Genomic DNA, 17,829 nt, shown 5'->3' with positions numbered 1-17,829 from the left:
TCCCTCGCGCATGACGTCACCGCCCCCGGCCGGGCCTTCTCGGCCAATCGGCGGCGCGCTTAGTGCCGGGGCGCCGGGCGCCGGAGCGCGCGCCAGTCAGCGCGAGGCTTGCAGGGCGGCCGCGCGCGCCGCCCCGCCCCGCCCCGCCCCGCCCCCCCCGGCGCGGCGCACGGAGGGAGGAGAAGGGCCCTGGGAGTTAAGATGGCGGCGCGTGCGTGAGCGCGGTGCGGGCCGAGCCTCTCCCGGCGCCGTCGCGGCGGGCTCCTGCTTCCCCGCTCTCCGCGCCGTGGCGAGCGAGCCGAGGACTCCGCCGGCGGCCACCAGCGGCCCCGGGGGAGGGACGGAGGCCGAGCGCCCCCTCCCCCGCCGCCCCCCCGCCCTCATTGTGTGCCCGGCCCCCGCACGCCCGCCTCCCGCTGCCGGGGGGGGGCCGCGGCGGCGGCGCGGAACATGACCTCGATCCACTTCGTGGTGCACCCGCTGCCGGGCACCGAGGACCAGCTCAATGACCGGTGAGGGGCAGGCCGTGCGGCGGGGGGCGGAGGGGAGGGGCCGGCCTGGCGCGGCTCGGCCCCCCGCGGGTGCGGGGAGGGGCCGGCGCGGCGGGGCCGCCCGGGGGAGCGGGCAGCGGCGGCCGCGGGGCTCGGCTGGCACCGTCCCGCCGCAGGGCCCCGGCGCGTGGCTCTGGCGGCGAGCGGTGCGGGGGGCGGTGCGGGCCGCGCCGCACGCAGCCGGCCTCTCCGGGGCGGCCGCCGCCGTAAACTTTGTCCCCTTGGGGAGCGGGGGTGGGGGCCGTGACCTTCGCCGCGGGCCCGTCGCCCCTTGGCGGCCCAGGCAGGGCGTCCGGCGTGCCCGGGGAGCCCCGGCGCCGGCCCGAGGAAGGGGATTCCCGAGGATCCCCGGCCGAGGAGCAGCGAGGCTGTGTCCATGTTGGTCGGAGGTGGATCGAGGCAGACAATGCGGATGGGCGACCGCGGTGCGTGTGGGAGAGCGATGGGAGCGAGGATAAAGCCGGCGGGCGGCAGGGATCTTACCGCGCCTGTTCGCTGCTTCCCCTTCGTACGCTCAAGGATCCTTTCAATAAAAAAGCAGGCCCGGTGTCCAGGTTTTGTGCGGCTTGGCTGGGATGGGCATGACAGCTAGGAAAGAAGCACAGTCTCTTGTAAACCTCGTGGATAACTTTATGTTGGATTAGGGGAGAGAAATTGCAGGCTGGGGGGGGAAGTAGAATGGTTGGGAGAAAATAAATCTGTGAACCGAATTTTCGTTGCTGCTTGATGGGTATTTGACAGTACTCTGGAGCTGTCAGGTATGTCTTCTGTAGTAATTACTAATGGTAGGTGATACAGCTTGTAGATTACTCGTGCTTTTTTACATATAAATTCTTAAGAAATGTATAACATTTAATCTTTAATTTCCTATACATTTATGTGTGATTAAATTGAGATCTGTAATAACCACTGGTTGTAAACCAACATATTTTTTACCTTAAATATAAATGTTATTTCGTTTTTGTGAATAGTATTTAAATATTTGCAAATCTTAAAAAATATGGGCTCTTAGTTACATTTTTCTGGTTTTGATCTTAGCAGGTTTCAGAGTAGGTCTGAGTCCAGCTCACTTCCACTATTGTTTGTAGCTAGATCACTTTTCCTGCTCCAGTCTTTGCTGAGGTGTCTCTGCTAAAACACAGCTGAGTTTTGAAGGCTTATGATGGGGAAAATAGGTCACTGAAAAGATAAAATTTCTGCCAAATTACATCATCCCTGCCCTTAAGCAGGGAAAAGAAACTTCTCGTGGTAAAATAGGTCCAAAACCTGAAGTGTGTTAGTGTGGAGTCTATTTTTTTATCCTTAACTTGATAATAGATTTTGCAGGATCGCAGAATCACAGAATATGAGGTTGGAAGGGACCTCAAGGATTATCTGCTTGAGCCTTTCCTGGCAAAAGGATGGTCTAGACAAGTCAGCCCATGTCTAGTTGAATTTTAAGTGTCCAGTGTTGGGGAATCTGCTACTTCCCTGGGGACGTTATTCCAATGGCTGATTGTTCTCACTGTGACAGATTTTCCTCTTGTGTCCAACAGAATCTCCCCAGGAGTAATTTGTACCCATTACCACTGTCTTTTCCATGTGACTTCTTGTGAAAAAAGGAGTCTTCCATCTTTTTTGTAGCTGTACTGGAACACAGTGATGAGGTCTCCCCCATTCTGCTTCCTAGGAGGCCTACACATTTCTAAGGAATTGATTTGCTTTCTCCACAGTAATGCATTCAAATTTGGCATAAATCATCATCTTTGAGAGTGGCAAACTCTGTACTAGGAGTTCTGCTGCTTCGTTGCACTGCTTTGATTTTGGGTAAGATCTTCAGAGGAACCCAGTGGTTTTTCTCTTTTTTAAATTTATTTTTAATGTCGATAGACTCTTAGAAAACATTTATCATGTAATTATCACACCTCTCAGAGCAAGAGAGCTCATGTGTATTTTCTTGAATATTGCCTGTTTTGTTGAATTACTGATGTTAAATATGATGCCACTTCAGTCTCCATAATGCTTCCTATTTTTATTTTTTATTTTTTTCCCCCCCCTTCTTGCCATAGCAGCGGGTCTTTCAGCTTCTATTTGATACAGGGAGCTTCATAATGTCTGGTAATTAATATATGGCAAAAGCTGCAGAAATGCTATTAAGTAGTGACTTATTCTGAAAAATCAAGTGGCTCCTTGACCAGAGCTGCAAGTCATAAATTCCCACTTCATAAATATAATTTTACTAGAAGTGTGGTAGCTGTATAACCGAACTTGTAATGCAGTGAAATCAGAATGATTCATAAATTGCGTTGAGGCACACACATAATATGCTGGAAATGCCAGCTCAATGTTGTCAGTAGCATTGCTGCTTCTTACTGTTCTGTCAGTGTAGATAGGGATCCAGATAGGTTAATAGATTCTCATATACATGTGCATTGAAGGTAGGATCTTGGAACATCTCATATCTCCATGATGTTTCTTTCCACTCTCACACTTTATAGGCTTTTCTGAGCCTGCACTGCAGGCGGTGGTCAGTAGCCCAAGTGAGCTGTTTTCCTGTATGCATTCTGAAAGATAATTGCTTCTCAAAAATCTGATTTTGGAACCGTAATTCTACATTGTGTACTTTCATTTGTAGTGTACATAGAATGTGATCAGTTGTATTGCTTTCAGGAATGGATCCGTGTTCTGCATCTAAACAAATAATCACATTGTAAAGCACAAGGGATTGATCGGTGCAATCCCCGTGCATTCAGGATACATGACAGTTTTAAATGTTTATGATAAGGTATTTGATGCACAGTCTAGAGATGTGTTTGGAAAACATCCTCCTGAGGATTTTGCCCTGGTCTTAAGAGTCCCTACTCCTCCCCAAGTTGTGAGGAAGTAGGGTTTTTTCTGTTAGGTTTGGTGCAGTTTCTGTCACTCTGTTTTACAGTTTTAATTAGATTTTCTGTGTGATTTATCTCCCTTATTCATGTAGCAACTTAGAGAATGGTATAACTATTCAAAGAAAAAGGGAGAAAGTATTTGTAGAGCCACAAATAATTGGGAAGACTCCTGAGCACACCTATTCATCATCTGAAAGTACTTCTTAACTAGTATTTTTAAAAATACTAGTTAACATTGTACTTTGATGGTAGTTATTAAACCTTTCTCAGAGAAGCTCAAGTAGTGTTGGCTTGTTTGTGGTATTCACTCAGATGTCTGGAAGCTAGTTGCTTTTTTGAAATGTATAGTAGGATAAACTTTTGTTTGGGATGAACTGAGGTAATTTTCCAATAAGTTTATTTAGAAGGATAGGTAATTTGGAATTTTTCCCCAAGCAATTTGTTCTCTGCAAACTGAATATGTAAAGGTTAATAGGAGAAAAACTGGGTATGGCTTGCAGTTTGAGAAATAACTCCATAAAGTATTTGGGGTGTAAATAATTAATGACTTGAATCTCTGAAAAAGAGATGCCCAACATCTGTTGCAGTGGGTGTTAGATAAATTTTGTTTCTTGTCTTGTGATCTACCTGTTTTATGTATGTTTCACGGCTGAAGGCTTTGTGCTTTGCTAAGGAAGTTTGACACAAAATTTCAAAGAATCTTGGAAAATTCTTCTTAGTATATTTCTTAACCTTATGTTGGATTAGAAGTGGGTGCAACCATGACAAGTAACCATTTCTTGGCTATTAAGAAACCTCACAGGAGCAATTTGATTTGCTACACTATAGAATGGGAAGGGGAGTCCTTCACCTTGTAGGAATTGCCTTTCTGTACATGAACCAACTTTCAGGGACAGGACTAATTTCATGGCTTTGCCTTTGTTTTTACCTTCTACCAAGAAAACTCTTGTCAGCTAAGCCACTTAAGTTCTAGCATAGGGTCCGATGTAATTTTTGAAGTGGTAATCAATTCAGTGTTAATGCACTTTTTTCTCTTCTCTTGAAGATGAGATATAATGAATTTGCTTAAATAGAGGGTACTGCTACTCTGGCAGATTTTCTTACTCCTTCTTTGCATTTACTGATGAGCAAATCTGTTAAAAATCCCAAGCAGATGTTGCTGGAAGGAGCTGGCGTAGGGTGTGGTATGATTCTGTGCAGGGAGCCAGCAGGGATGTGGGGTCAAGACACCAGCTCCACATGTCTGTGGTAGCCATGCAGGGAGAGAGCTCCTGGTAACCAATGGTTTGTTTAGCCCTGAACTCCCTCTGCTATATCCGTAGGCGTGCTGAGAGAGAGAGAGTACCTGTCCTCCTGTGGACAGCAAGGCAGCCTGGCCCTGAGCTGCTCTGCTGTTACTTGCATGTAATCTGCCTTGCTGCTCAAAGTTAGGGGAAAGAAGGGATTGACTGACTTGTTCTGAAATAGAAAACCTACAAGTTGTGTGGAGTTAATACAGTACTTCTTTTAGCTCAGGTGATTTATTTTGGTCCACTTTAAACTGTTTCCTAATCTACTTTAGCTGAAGTGAAGTTAGGCTGCCTCAAACGGGAATAGATGGTTTAATTACAAGGAAACCATCACTGATGTACTTGAATTCCCCAAGTTACAGTTGCTTCATGAGACTTTAGTCACAGGAGAAGAATTGACTTTGGTTTTAGGTTTAATTTCTTGAAAGCATAACAGAATTTAAATTGAGGGAATGGCATGACTGTAATGGCATTATTAGAATAAGACTCTTAGTTGGCAATACTTTTTAAAGAATAAAATGTTTTAGCTGTGTCAAATTGTTCGCATCACCTCTGTGATTATACAGACCATTATAGGGTTCATACCGTGAGGAGTGGATTAAGTTTTGGTCTTATTTCAGTATTGTTATTTAAGGATGATAATTTGGGAAGCATCAGAACTTAAACGTAAGCATAATTCCACATGTGACTGAATGTGAAAGATTACTTGCACACAGGCCAATAGTCTCGGACTTTCTGGACTTTGCTCTGCCAGGGTCCTTTTCTGGGTACAATTGTTTGCCACACTCCAGAGACTGCTTTTTAGAGAGCATGTATGTAATTGTCTGTGAATGTTCTTGCTGAAACTTTTCTGAGATGTTGTAAGTCAAAGTAATTGCTCTCTTCTGAAGGGGCGAGGTTTGTTTTCACCGTTTCTTACCTTGCACTAACTTCAAGTGTCTGATCCTACAGTAAACTGACTTAATTTTCTAAAATGATATAAGCCTAACTCTGGTAAAGTGAAGTAAATAAAGTTTTATCAATTGGGAAGTTGAACTGGTTTATCTCCCAGTTGGGTGAATATCAGAGTAAATTGATAAAGGGGGGGGGGGGGGGGTGTGTGTTTCAAAAGTGCTGTGTGAGGGAGAATTGGGGGAGAAGGTGAAGGAAGAGGAAGGAGGGTTTAGTTCCTTCGATTTTGAAAGCAGCAAGTTTATTTTCGCTACTGTAATGTGAAACTGTACTGTGAATGTGATCCAGGCTGAGAGTAGTTGTGACCTGTCACAAGGAATTTGGTAAAATAGGAATTAAAGCACAGATGTTGTCTTTTTTCCTTCTCAAATTGTCTGTGAGGTTTAAGAATATTTGTTGTTAGACCAGTGCTAAAATAAAATTAATGGAATAAGGTATTAATAGTTGTATCTTAAGGTTGGCAATGCAAGTTGGAGCCATCAGAAAACAACTTTTTTAAATTCTAGGAACAGCAAGGTATCAGTCAATGACATTTATGTGTTAATTTTCAGGAGAAGTTAAAATCTATAATCCATAGCATACTTTTCAAGTAATTTTGGTATAGTATGCATTTATTAAATGTTCTAGTTGCCATGTAGGATATTTTTGTAGCAAGTTGTTTGTAAAAAATTTGTAATTAAATCAGAAAATAGGTATAAAGAGTATGACACTTTTTTCTTGAACTAACTAAAATTTAAGTAGATAACTATTCAGTACTCAATTACATTTATGTGAAGAATTACTTAAAACTTAACAGCCAGTGATGTACTTAAGTATGGCAAGATCTGCAGAGTGTTGTAGCTGCCTTTTTTATGGTTATGGCATGGTTAATTTTTTGTGACTTAAGTGAACTAGACAGTAGTATGTATTCAAAAATTACATGAAGAAGGAGGAGGAGTTTCAAGGTAGCTTTTATTGTAGTGGTTATGCTGTCAGCATCTTTGCAAGATGCTCTGCCTAAAAGTTGCTGTGCTGTCATTCCTTGCATCACTTTGACAGCTGAAAACCAAATGCAAAAAAATACTTGTGCTTTTGAGTTGCACAGGCTTTTTTCCTAAACTTGAATTGATTGAAGTCCACTGAGGATTTGGCCCTTAGTTACGATGACTGCAGTAGTTGGCATCTCTTTGCCCTGGAGAAAACATAGGGACAAGACCTAGTAGTAATAGCTACAGGATTTTAAATTGGGAGCAGCGATTAGGAAAAAAAAAAAAAAAAAAAAATTGCACAGATGTGGTTCTCAAGGTGCACGTGTGTTTTGGCCAGAACTGTAAGGCTGGTAGTTTAAACGAGAACGGTCACAGCATTGGTCTGCGGCAGCAAAAATTGTTGAAGTTTCAGATCTTAATTAGCTTCTCTTTGTGTCATAGGAAAATTTTGACAATAAACTCTTTGCTGTACTTTTTAATCATTTTGTGCTTAAAACAACCCAATCAAGCAAAGCTGCTTCCTTTTCTCTTAGGCTTCCCATCCAAGGAAAATTAACAATTTTGTTTCAATGTAAAGAGCTTTTTGTTACATTTGAAAGAGAACACATACCACTTTAGCAGATACAAACTTGCAAAGTTTGCCTAGTCTAGACATTTCAAACATGCTTTAAAACTGAGTAAGAAGGCATAAGATTGGGCACACTGGCCATTTGTATTGGTGTAAAACTGTGAGTTTGGTTCTGGTTGAGGAGTGATTTAACTATTGAATTTTCTATCTTTGAAAGTTTTCTTCCTCTTGCAAGTCTCACTGCTACTGCCAGCACTTGTCAGGGGAATTTCTTGTGGTAAATATGCTTTTCCTTGTCTTTCAGTGTATCTTGGCTGCTGTGCTTTAAAGTGCAGCATGATTTACAGTACCGATCCACACTGGTACAGAAAAGCCTTGAATATTCATTTGCTACCCTTTTGTAACACTCCAGCATGATTATTCTGTTGCAGTTCTAAAAATTATCTTTAACATAGTATCCTATGTTTTATCAGGTTGGGTAGTTTTTGTAATCCCAAATCTGCTGGTGTTATACCTGAAGGTGTGTCTTAGTGATTTCTTAAATTGTTTAAATCCACAATAGAGATAAAATGTTCTGTTTGTTTGTGGGTTTGTTTTTGTTTTTTTTTTTTTAATTTTGTTTTGGACAGAAAAGATACCCCAAAATAGCTTTGGTCCCTTATGTTTCTGATTTTAATTTTATGTTATGGTGTTTTTTTAAAGAACACAGAATGAAAAACAGAATTAAAAGCTTTGAAAACATTCATATGATAAGTACTGTTTTGGACATTAGTGTGTTAAAACTTCTCACTACTGGGTTTTTTGGGGTTTTTTTTTGTGTTTTGTTTGTGTGGGGGTTTTTTTGTTGTTGTTTGTTTGGGGTTTTTTGTGTTTTTTTGTTTTTTGCCAGCTGTGAGGTCTGCCAATTTCATTTGTGACAACGGTAGTGTGACTCAACAGATGAAAGCATGAAGGCTGCTGGAGACTTCAGTATTCTTATGGAATTTGTCTTCAGTAAAAAAACCTCACCACATTCCAGAGAGAGTAGGGTTGGTTTTTTTTTTCCTTTTAATCAAAGTTATCAGTATCCTGAACAGTTTAGAATATCTTGAGTAATCCAGAGTGATTACACACACAACCATGCAGCAGTATTTGCCTTTTCATTAGAAAACAGACTATAAAGAAACTGTGCCTCTGTACATGGGGCTTGGTGCTAGTACTTTCTGCAGCATGTTTGCCACCCTCTCTACTTAAGTTTGGGCCTATTTTTTTATGCTGTGTAGAAGCAGTAGTTGACTAGTTTAAGCCAAACCTGTGTTTAAAAAAAAAAATTGCTTACAGCATTCCATTATGCTTTATTCAAACTCACCTTTTTTCCCCATTGGGATAGATTATATATACATAGGTAGTGCTGATACAATGAGATGGATTAGTCTACTAAAAACTATAAAATTGCTATATAGTTTGCAGTATGGATTCTGGTATTGACTTAATATGGTCAAATGGTTTTGCCATAGGTTTTTACCAAAAACTTAACTTGAAAATAAATACCTTTATGAATGTCATTGAATGAGAGCTGTAGGCCTTGCTCTGTCGTATCAAGTCACTGGGCTTTGTCATTTCCTTCAGGAAGTGACACATCACTTCAATTTCTTGTTCATCCTGCAAAATGAATTTTCTTAAATGTGCCTTGATGTTTATTCTTTCATTTATAGTTTTGCCATTCTATATCCAGCCTGAAAATTATCAGAGCTGCTTTTTTTTCTCTTTCTAGTAAATATTAAGACATGTTCTTGTACAGAGGATTTATGGCTTTTAATCCATCTTATATTGTTTTTCTTTTTAAAATAACTGAGCTGCTGTTCTTTGACCTTTAATGAAGATCTGTTTCTTAGGTTGTTTAAGCTTCTCTTCAGCAGAGGTTTTCCTTTTTTTTTCTTTTGAAGACCTTGCCAAAATGTATCTGTCTCTAGAGCAAGGATTTAAAGGTACTTAACAAAGCATTCCAGTTACACAAATCATAGTATCTTGTCCTTTTGGGGCAGATTAGGTAAGCAGGATGTAATTTGGCTGGGATTGCCCTACTCTTGATGGGAGTGTGTGAGGGAAAACAGGCTTTTTGATGAAATGGCCAAAGGTTTTTTTCTTTACCTTGTGGTGCAAAACCTGTAACTGGCAAGATTGTTACCTGAAATAGTAAGGCGATAGGCAAAATGCCAAGCAGGAGGTAGGCAAGGTGCTGCTTCATGAGTTCTTGTAGAGGAAGCAAAATACTCATTACACTGAGGAGATGCATCTGGAGTTTTGTGACAGTGGTATACAGACAGATGGAAAAGGGAATCTGTTTTTTGGCAATGCACAAAAGTATTGTGGTGAGATGTGCACGTCAAAAGCTAGGGTTTTCTTTGGAGTTATTTTACCTGCAGTGTGCATCTGACACAGTGATTTGGCTGCTTGTTTTTCTGGCATAGTGCTTGCCCTCTACTCCCTATGCCAGTTCTTATTCTTTTCCTATCTAAATTAAAGATTCAGTGTCTGAGAGGAAGGTTTTGAAGATGTATGTTTAGTAGCAGAAAGTGCAGTGTAAGGAAGGGAATTCATAATATGAAAAAAGCTGTTTTTAAGAAGTTTGAAAAAATAACAGGCAGATCATACTGTGATACGAGAATTTTTGTTGAAGACTTCAAGCCTCAGAATTGGAAGAACTGGCAAGTAAACTACTGGATATGCCAAATGATCTTTCCCTATTGCTAAAACTAATCCAGCACGTGGATAAGCATGCTGGACTTTTTTCGCAAAGCAATTAGAATTCAGTGTCTTGTTTGTGCTTTGATTTGAATAAAATCACTTCTGCAAAATGTACTGTTGCTTTTGTCTAGCCAAGATACAAAGTTGTTAATAATGTGACAGTTTCTATATTTTGAAATATTTTTGTAGCATTTGAATGCTCTAATCAAAGGCCATTTTCCAACATTGCACATAATGGTAATGGCATCCAAAAGCTGAGCGCAAGAATGAAAGGGGAAATGGTGGAAATATTATTTGAATTCCGACAGTAACCTCAGCTGGGGCCAGAACCTGGGTCTTCTGACTTTAAGCTGGTTTCCTGGTAAATACACAACTTCCCTGGTGGTTCATAATTAACTCTTGAAGGAACTTTAACAATCTATCATTATTCGGTAGAGTTTTAAAGATTTTACAATTACTGGATTTTTGTTTCAATAAGCAATTTTTAAAGTGGAATCTCTACAGCAAACACTGACAGTAAAAAATATGATATTTTTTTTTCCTCTTTGGGTCTAAATGGGTTTTTTAAGTGGTCTCTTAAGTTTCACAAGTGTACAACTTCCTAGCTACATCTTGGTAGCTGGCATTCATATATTCCTCAACTGGCTTGTGTTATTTCATGCAAGTAGTTTTCAAGTGTCTTTGAAGACTACCATTGGTTTTTAAATTCCCGTAATCCACATTTTACAATCAGGGAAGTATATACTTGCTGAAATGGTGGGTAGCTAAATAGCTTACAACTTTCATTGTTTCAAGATTTAGAACTTGCACCCAACTGAGTTGATTGATCCAGTTGTTTAGCTTTTATTTGCCTTCTGGCTGAAGAAATAGCCTTCTGCTAAAAGTTAAACAGGATTTCTTTGCAGCTGCAAGGACTGTGAGCAGTGGAACAGAATCTGGGAACACAGAATGATGGTTTGATGAATTTTACACCAGAGAACGGAGTTCTGACTTGTATTGCCTGAATCTGCAGCTCCTAGTTTTGGAAGTCTACTGTCAAAGAATGACTTCAAATTGAGGCTGACTCATTCTTCTATCTTGTTTTTTTTTTTTTTTTTTTCCACAGAAACGCCACTAGGCATTTAGGCAAGCTGTAGCTGTAGATCTGCTTTGCTACCAAATCGTTTATATATTGTGCTAAATAATGTATAGGTGTGCTGTAACTGCTGTGTGCTAGTCCTGTCAGGATCATACAAGTTGTGATTTCTTTCTCTTTGTATTCAGACTTGTAAGTAAAGCATGTTTTTTTGTTGTTTGGTTTTTTGTTTGTTTGGTTTTGTTTTTTTTTTTGGGGGGGTTGCCCCTAGAAAAGAAACATGCTGTATCATAGCTTTTTTAGGATTTAGTTTTTGCTTATTTAAAAAGTGTTATTGACTTCATATTCCTCTTGAGCTACGGTATGGCTGTGCTTCGCACTATTGATTTGTTTATTTGTTTTCAAATTATTCAGAAGGTCATGTGTTCAGTGTCACTTAAATGACAAATCTGAAGAAAGGGTCTAAGTAGATGTTGTACTAGAGGAACCAGTTGGCCAGCCTAGAAATTAATCTTTAATCAGAGACATCTAGTTCTGGCAAACATAATGCTGTATTTCACAAGTCCTACAGGTGCCTGTTGCCTGCTCTTGGTGGAGGGGTTCTGTTCCTTTTAGAGAAACAAAGTACTTCCATCTGCATGTTGTTTTAGTATCCATGAATATTTTTACTCAATGTCCAAATAATACTTCTCAGACACTTCCCCGACACCTTGGTCTAACTTTATTTCTAAGCCACTGCCCTTACAGGGATTCTGTAGCAAAACTTGAGGTCCCAGCTTTTCAGTAGCAAAAAAAAATGCCTTTTTTTTTTTTTTTTTTTTTTTTTGCCATGCCTCCAAGTCAAACGTGTGGCATAATCCTGAAAGCAAAAAGCCCTCAGAATCACAGGGTGGCTGAGGCTGGAAGGGACCTCTGGATCCATCTGGTCCAACTCCTGTGCTCAAGCAGGGCCATTTAGAGCTGGTTGCCCAGGACTGTATTCAGACATCTTTTGAATAACTCCCAAGGATGGAGACTCCACAACCTCTCTAGGCAACTTGCACCAGTTGCTTGGTTGTTCTCACAGTAAACAAGTGTTTCCTGATGTTCAGACAGAACTTTGAGTTCCAGTTGTGTGCGCATTGCCCCTGCTCCTGTCACTGGGCACCACTGGAAAGAACCTTGCTCTGTTCTTTTTGCACCCTCTCTTTAGGTGTTCATGTATGTTGAAAAGATCCCTCCCCAGAGCTTTGTTTTCCCCAGACTAAGCAGTCCCAGCTCTCAGTCTTTTTTTTTAGTTTGAGAGACGCTCCAGTCCCTTAAATCATCTTTGTGGCCCTTTGCTGAACTCTGTACAGTATGTCCAGCAAATAACTCCCAGGTCCTTTGCTGCAGAGCTGCTTTCCAGCTGAGCAGTTCCAAGCACCTACTGATGCATGGAATTGTTCTTCCCCAGGTACAGGACTTTGTGCTTCCCCTTGTTGAACTTGATGAGGTTGCTGTGCTGAAAGGCAGCACAATCTTCTGGCATATCAGCTGCTCTTCCCAGTTTGGTGTCACCTGCAGGCTTCCTAAGGGTATGGCTCTGCCTCCTCATCCAGATCTTTAATGAAGATGTTGAACAGGACTGGACCCAGTATTAACCCCTGGGGTACACCACTAGTCACTGGCCTCCAATTAGACTTCGTGCCGCTGCTCACCACCCTCTGGGCCCAGCCGTCCAGACAGTTGTCAGTTCGCCTCACTGTCTGCTTATGCACCCATACTTAATGGGCTTCTCTGTGAGGGTATTATGGGAAACAGTGTCAAAAGCCTTTACTATATTCTAGATCAAGAATATCTGTGGCTTTCCCCTCGTTCTCCTATACAGTGATATGAAGTTGCTTTCTTAAAACCAGAATTTAAATACATACCTATTCTCTTTGTAGGGTGAAGATGATGGGTAAGTAATTTTACTTGCCTATGCAGTATGTGTATAGTTCTGAATATTAGATATTGGTGGGTATCTTACCTTTAACCTTCTGATGTTGTTGCCTCTATCCTGTCTGCTAGGTTTTTTTTTGTCCTGCTTTAGTGGACTAGCTTATACCTAAGTTTAGATATATAGGTCATTACCTATATCAGTGTTGTTATATCATGAAATAATAATGATCTGCTGTAATGAAATTAATTTCTACAATCATCGTATTAACTGAAGACTTTTTAGTGATACTGCACAAAACTGTTTTCAAGAGATGGATTTGTTTGATGTTTGGCAGATTAGTTAGTGTTCAATGGCTTACTGATTTAGCACACTGTGTTTCCATTTTTCCAGAGAGGACTACTAAACCGTCAGAACTACCTTTATCCAACAAAGTTTGGGAGCCATGTTCTTTAAAAGCATGCTGGTTGATACCATGAAACAGAAGAGTAGCTGTTAGAAATTGGACAAGGGGTCCGTCTTGTTTTCCTCCTGTTTGTTGCAGTGACCAGTGCTAGATGATAGGTGTGTTAGAACAGACGTACATACAGTGGTGCTTTTCAAGCCTTAACAGTTTGCAGCTCAGGGATTTCCTGAGCAGTAGGTGTTGGCTTAATATATCATAACCAAAAAGTCCTGGTTTCTGTCTCTTGGAATGGGAAGAGGACACAGTGTAATCCACAGTGGGCATGGTTACTGACAAGAGTGAAGCAGGGACTTCCTTTTTCATCTTGTTTGTTTCAGTGTTCTGTGTATTGTAGTCTGAGCATGTGGTCCCAGCCCACTGAGTAGTATTTGCTACCTTGGAGGCTCTAATTTTGTATTTGCACTTAGGATTTTTTTTTAAATTGTGCATTACTATTTATCTCCTACAGGTAATGTTGCTGGCTTTTGTGTGGTACTTAAGCATTTATTTTTTAATGAATGCCCCCTTCTCCCCTTGCCCCCTTACTACCCATAATGAGTTAATACTTAAAATACACTTTAATAATCTTCTTCCCTTTTCCACCTCCATACCCCCCACCCCGATGGAAAAGAGGCTTTTCACCTTCAAATGTATTCAGTGAAGAGAAATGTGTCTGGTACAGCAGCTGTGGAAGGCTGCCTCTTTGGAAACTGCTAGCTAAGATTTACAACAGTGATCAGGGGTTTTTGTCCCAAAACAGGGTGAGATCTCTACCATGGCATAGAAGACAGCTGGATGTTACTTTATATCAGTGACTTTGTATCATCGAGTACCCATGATATCCTGGGATCAGGAAACAAAGATAACTTACTTGCTTAAACTTTTCATTGGTCTCAATTTTTTTTTCATTTCTGAGACTGTTTTCATGACACCTGTAGACCTGGAATCTCATTTCCCCATGATCTAAGACAGGGAAGCGGGAGAGGGCTTTGCTCTGGCAGCTGTGCAGCTCTCTTGGGCTAAAACCTGTTAATGGGCCATCTGGATGACTCCCTGGGTCTGGCTTCTGTGCTCTTGAGCACTTCAGAGTCTCAGCTGAGGGATGGAGTTGATGGTTGTATTTACTTTTGTGTTGATAGGTAGGTTACTCAATATTGTTTTCCAGTTTTAGGGGTTTTTTTCTTCCCTTCTCCCCCTCCCCCTTTCGCTTCTTTCTGCTCTGTTGCAAGTCTGCTAAGTTTGTGTCTTATAGACTTCATTGAAATCTTAAGTTGTCTTAGAGGGGCCTCATCACTAGCAGGGCTTAATTAGTTTTACTTTTTGTTTCCTTACTCGAATTTGTTCATACCAAGCTGGTGGTTTGTTTTGGTTTTGTTTGGTTGGGGTTTTTTTTGTATGTGTGTTTTTAAGTGCCTTTCCTTTTCCTCTTCTGCAAATCTTTACCATCGCTATGTGATACTGAAGTGAGAAAAGCTCTTGAGATGGGCCCCCTGCCTGTTATTTTAACTTTAAAGTGTACAAATAACTTTTTAAGGCTAGAGGAGCAACTTCGGGAAAAATCCAAGAGAATCTTCTAAATGTTTTGTCTGGGACTTTGTAATGTTACTTGCTGAGTACAGAAAGACAGAGACATGCAATGTGCAAACATTTTATTTTACATCTCGGTGGTTAATTCCTTTGAGTGGCTTCACATAAGTGATTTTTACTGTGTATTCTTCAAAAACCTAACTGACATTGAAAAATGTAGTCTTAAGGTTGCAGAGAAAATGAAAATAGTTTTATTTCATTGCAGTAGTTAGTTTCTGAGATGTTAGAATTTAATACTCACAAGTGAACATGGTAGACATACTGCTGTTTAACTAAAACTGCAAAACGTTAAGTTAGATATTAGCTGCTGTAAATACTTAAGCAGGTTTCTGAGGGGAAAATAATGTAAATCTTGCTACGTGAGATTCCTATTTACAGCACATACTGTGCTGTTCATGTTACTTGCCTTCTTGAGAAAGTCTTGCTCATGTTCACTGAGTGTAGATGTTTGAGTTTCTTTTATTTTTGTATCTGTTAGGTTTCCTAACGTGCAGGGAGAAGGATGAGTGTAGATTCGATGAACTATTCTGAAATCTTATAGTAGTTATCTCTCTGTTATGGTTTAACACTGGGCTGGTGATCGAATGACTGACAAGTAGTTAGAAGGTTCTGTTTATGTCTTATGGTTTGTTTCTTTGTCTGTAAACTGTTGCTGGCATGATGGAAATACTTGACAAGGATGAATATTCCTTCAGGATGGCTGGCATGGTAGGACTGCTGCTGACTGACTGCTGCAGTGAACAGGGCCTGGTGAACATGTATAATAAAAGTCTATATTGTCTTTAAAAAAACCTGAAAGTCTTGGGACAGCCTGCTTACTTTAAAACAGAAGTTTTCCATTCTTACAAATAAAGTAAAAGTGCAAATTGTAAACGAGAATTTTGCTTATGTGAATTTAAGCACTTGTTTAAACAGCGTAAAGTTCGTTTAAAATGTACTCAAGTGTGGAGTTTTGCATTTGGGGAAGAGAAACCCCATGTACCAGTACAGGTTGGGGGCTGACCTGCTGGAAAGCAGTGTAGGTGAAAGGGACCTGGGGGTCCTGGTAGACAGGAGGATGACCATGAGCCAGCAATGTGCCCTTGTGGCTAAGAAGGCCAATGGCATCCTGGGGTGCATTAGAAAGGGTATGGTTAGTAGGTCAAGAGAGGTTCTCCTCCCCCTCTATTGTGCATTGGTGAGGCCGCATCTGGAGTACTGTGTCCAGTTCTGGGCCCCTCAGTTCAAGAAGGACAGGGAACTGCTTGAAAGAGTCCAGCGCAGAGACACAAAGATGATTAAGGGAGTGGAACATCTCCCTTATGAGGAAAGGCTGGGTCTCTTCAGCTTGGAGAAAAGGAGACTGAGGGGTGACCTCATCAATGTTTACAAATATGTAAGGGGTGAGTGTCAGGGAGATGGAGTTAAGCTTTTCTCAGTGTTGACCAGTGATAGGACAAGGGGTAATGGGATCAAATTGGAGCATAGGAGGTTTAAGGTGAATATCAGAAAAAAAATTTTTACTGTGAGAGTGACAGATCACTGGAACAGGCTGCCCAGAGAGGTTGTGGAGTCTCCTTCTCTGGAGACATTCAAAACCTACCTGGGTGCGTTCCTGTGTGATGTGCTCTAGATGACCCTGCTCTGGCAGGGGGGTTGGACTAGATGATCTTTTGAGGTCCCTTCCAACCCCTATGATTCTATGATTATTTCTGTAAAATACTTCGTATTTTGAAGTGGAGTTTCTCTGTAGCTCTCTTGCATTTTTGAGCCTCAATTGATTTTATAAAGCAAGACATGGTGAAAGGATAGGTCCTCAGATAAACTTAGCTGGAAACAGAAATGTACTTTGAGAGAGGAAATATCTTGTGATGAATAAAAGCATCACTTGTGAAGTCTGAGCTCCTGTGGTCCTGACCTGTAGCCTCTTCGCTTGCTTAGTGTGAGTATAGCTCCTTTCTATTCTGATCTGTTTGCAGAGGCTAGAAAAGCAATCTCTGCTCAACTTGGACAAATTGACTTTGTTTTTCTCACAACTGTTGTTAGGTGAAATTTTATAGGGATATTTAAAGTGTCTTAACAGGGAAGCCCTCATGACTAAACCTTTTGGTGAGCTAGTGCATTTTCCTGAAAATGATTTTGTGAGCAAAATACATGTTGCTTCTAACTTCATCCTTTGAAATAGTTAAATTGCTTAGGCTCTGAAATGTCCAGGCATTCATACTGGGGATGCATTTTATCACAGAAAGGTCTCAGTGGAAGTGTTGGCCTTCCTTAATGCCCGTTCTTCTTCCTCCAGTGCACCCTCAGTCAAAATAATTGAATCGTATTGTTAAAACTAATCTGATCTTAAGTATGCATTTCATACTTTTCCTTCAGAGGGTCTGTAGTAGTACATACAGTACCATGCAACACTACAAGTAGGAAGGCTTAGATTGCTGCAGGAAATGTTTTTGTGAAATTGTGTAGAGTTTTTATTTGCACAAACATACTCTCCATACAGAATATTTAAACACATAGTTTGGCTTTACTCTTGTTTTTCTGCTGTTGTAGTTTTGTGGTGAGCATTCATGCAAATACTGGTGGCAGCCCAAGGCAGGGAGAGGAGTGGGGGTGAGACCAGCAGCCCAGCCAGGGACCTGGTGTGGTGTTCTGCATCACATTCAAGTTCTCGTGGATCTCTAAGCTTATCAGGCAGTACATGGTAATTTTGCTGTTACAGCAGTTACATACAATGTGGTCAGAGGGTGATACAGTTTTTACTTCTTTTTTTCTTCTTCTTTCTTGTAGGAAAGTTTAGTACTTCCAGCATCATCAGTTCTCTGCTCCCTCCCCTTAAATGCTGACAGCAGCCTCTTCAATAATGTTTGATCTCATTTGACTTGCACTTCTTGCAGATAGACCTGTCATGACCCGGGTAGG

General features: G+C 41.1%; 1 protein-coding gene across 11 annotated transcripts in view; it reads left to right on the top strand.

Moving 5' to 3' along the window:
- Window positions 1–180: 180 nt before the first annotated feature.
- UBR5 (ubiquitin protein ligase E3 component n-recognin 5) overlaps window positions 181–17,829 on the top strand; it is an 83,478-nt gene continuing 65,829 nt past the window's right edge. For all 11 annotated transcript variants that reach the window (XM_051612229.1, XM_051612230.1, XM_051612227.1 and 8 more), the window contains exon 1: window positions 181–512. In XM_051612229.1, coding sequence (XP_051468189.1) covers window positions 451–512 — 62 coding nt within the window. In that variant the 5' untranslated portion in view covers window positions 181–450. The remainder of the gene's footprint in view (window positions 513–17,829) is intronic.

The sequence above is a fragment of the Apus apus genome, chromosome 2 (assembly GCF_020740795.1).
Source record: "Apus apus isolate bApuApu2 chromosome 2, bApuApu2.pri.cur, whole genome shotgun sequence".
Classification (NCBI taxonomy): Eukaryota; Metazoa; Chordata; class Aves; order Apodiformes; family Apodidae; genus Apus; species Apus apus.
Note: the sequence above shows the minus strand (reverse complement) of the source record. Positions and strands in the feature narration are given on the sequence as shown.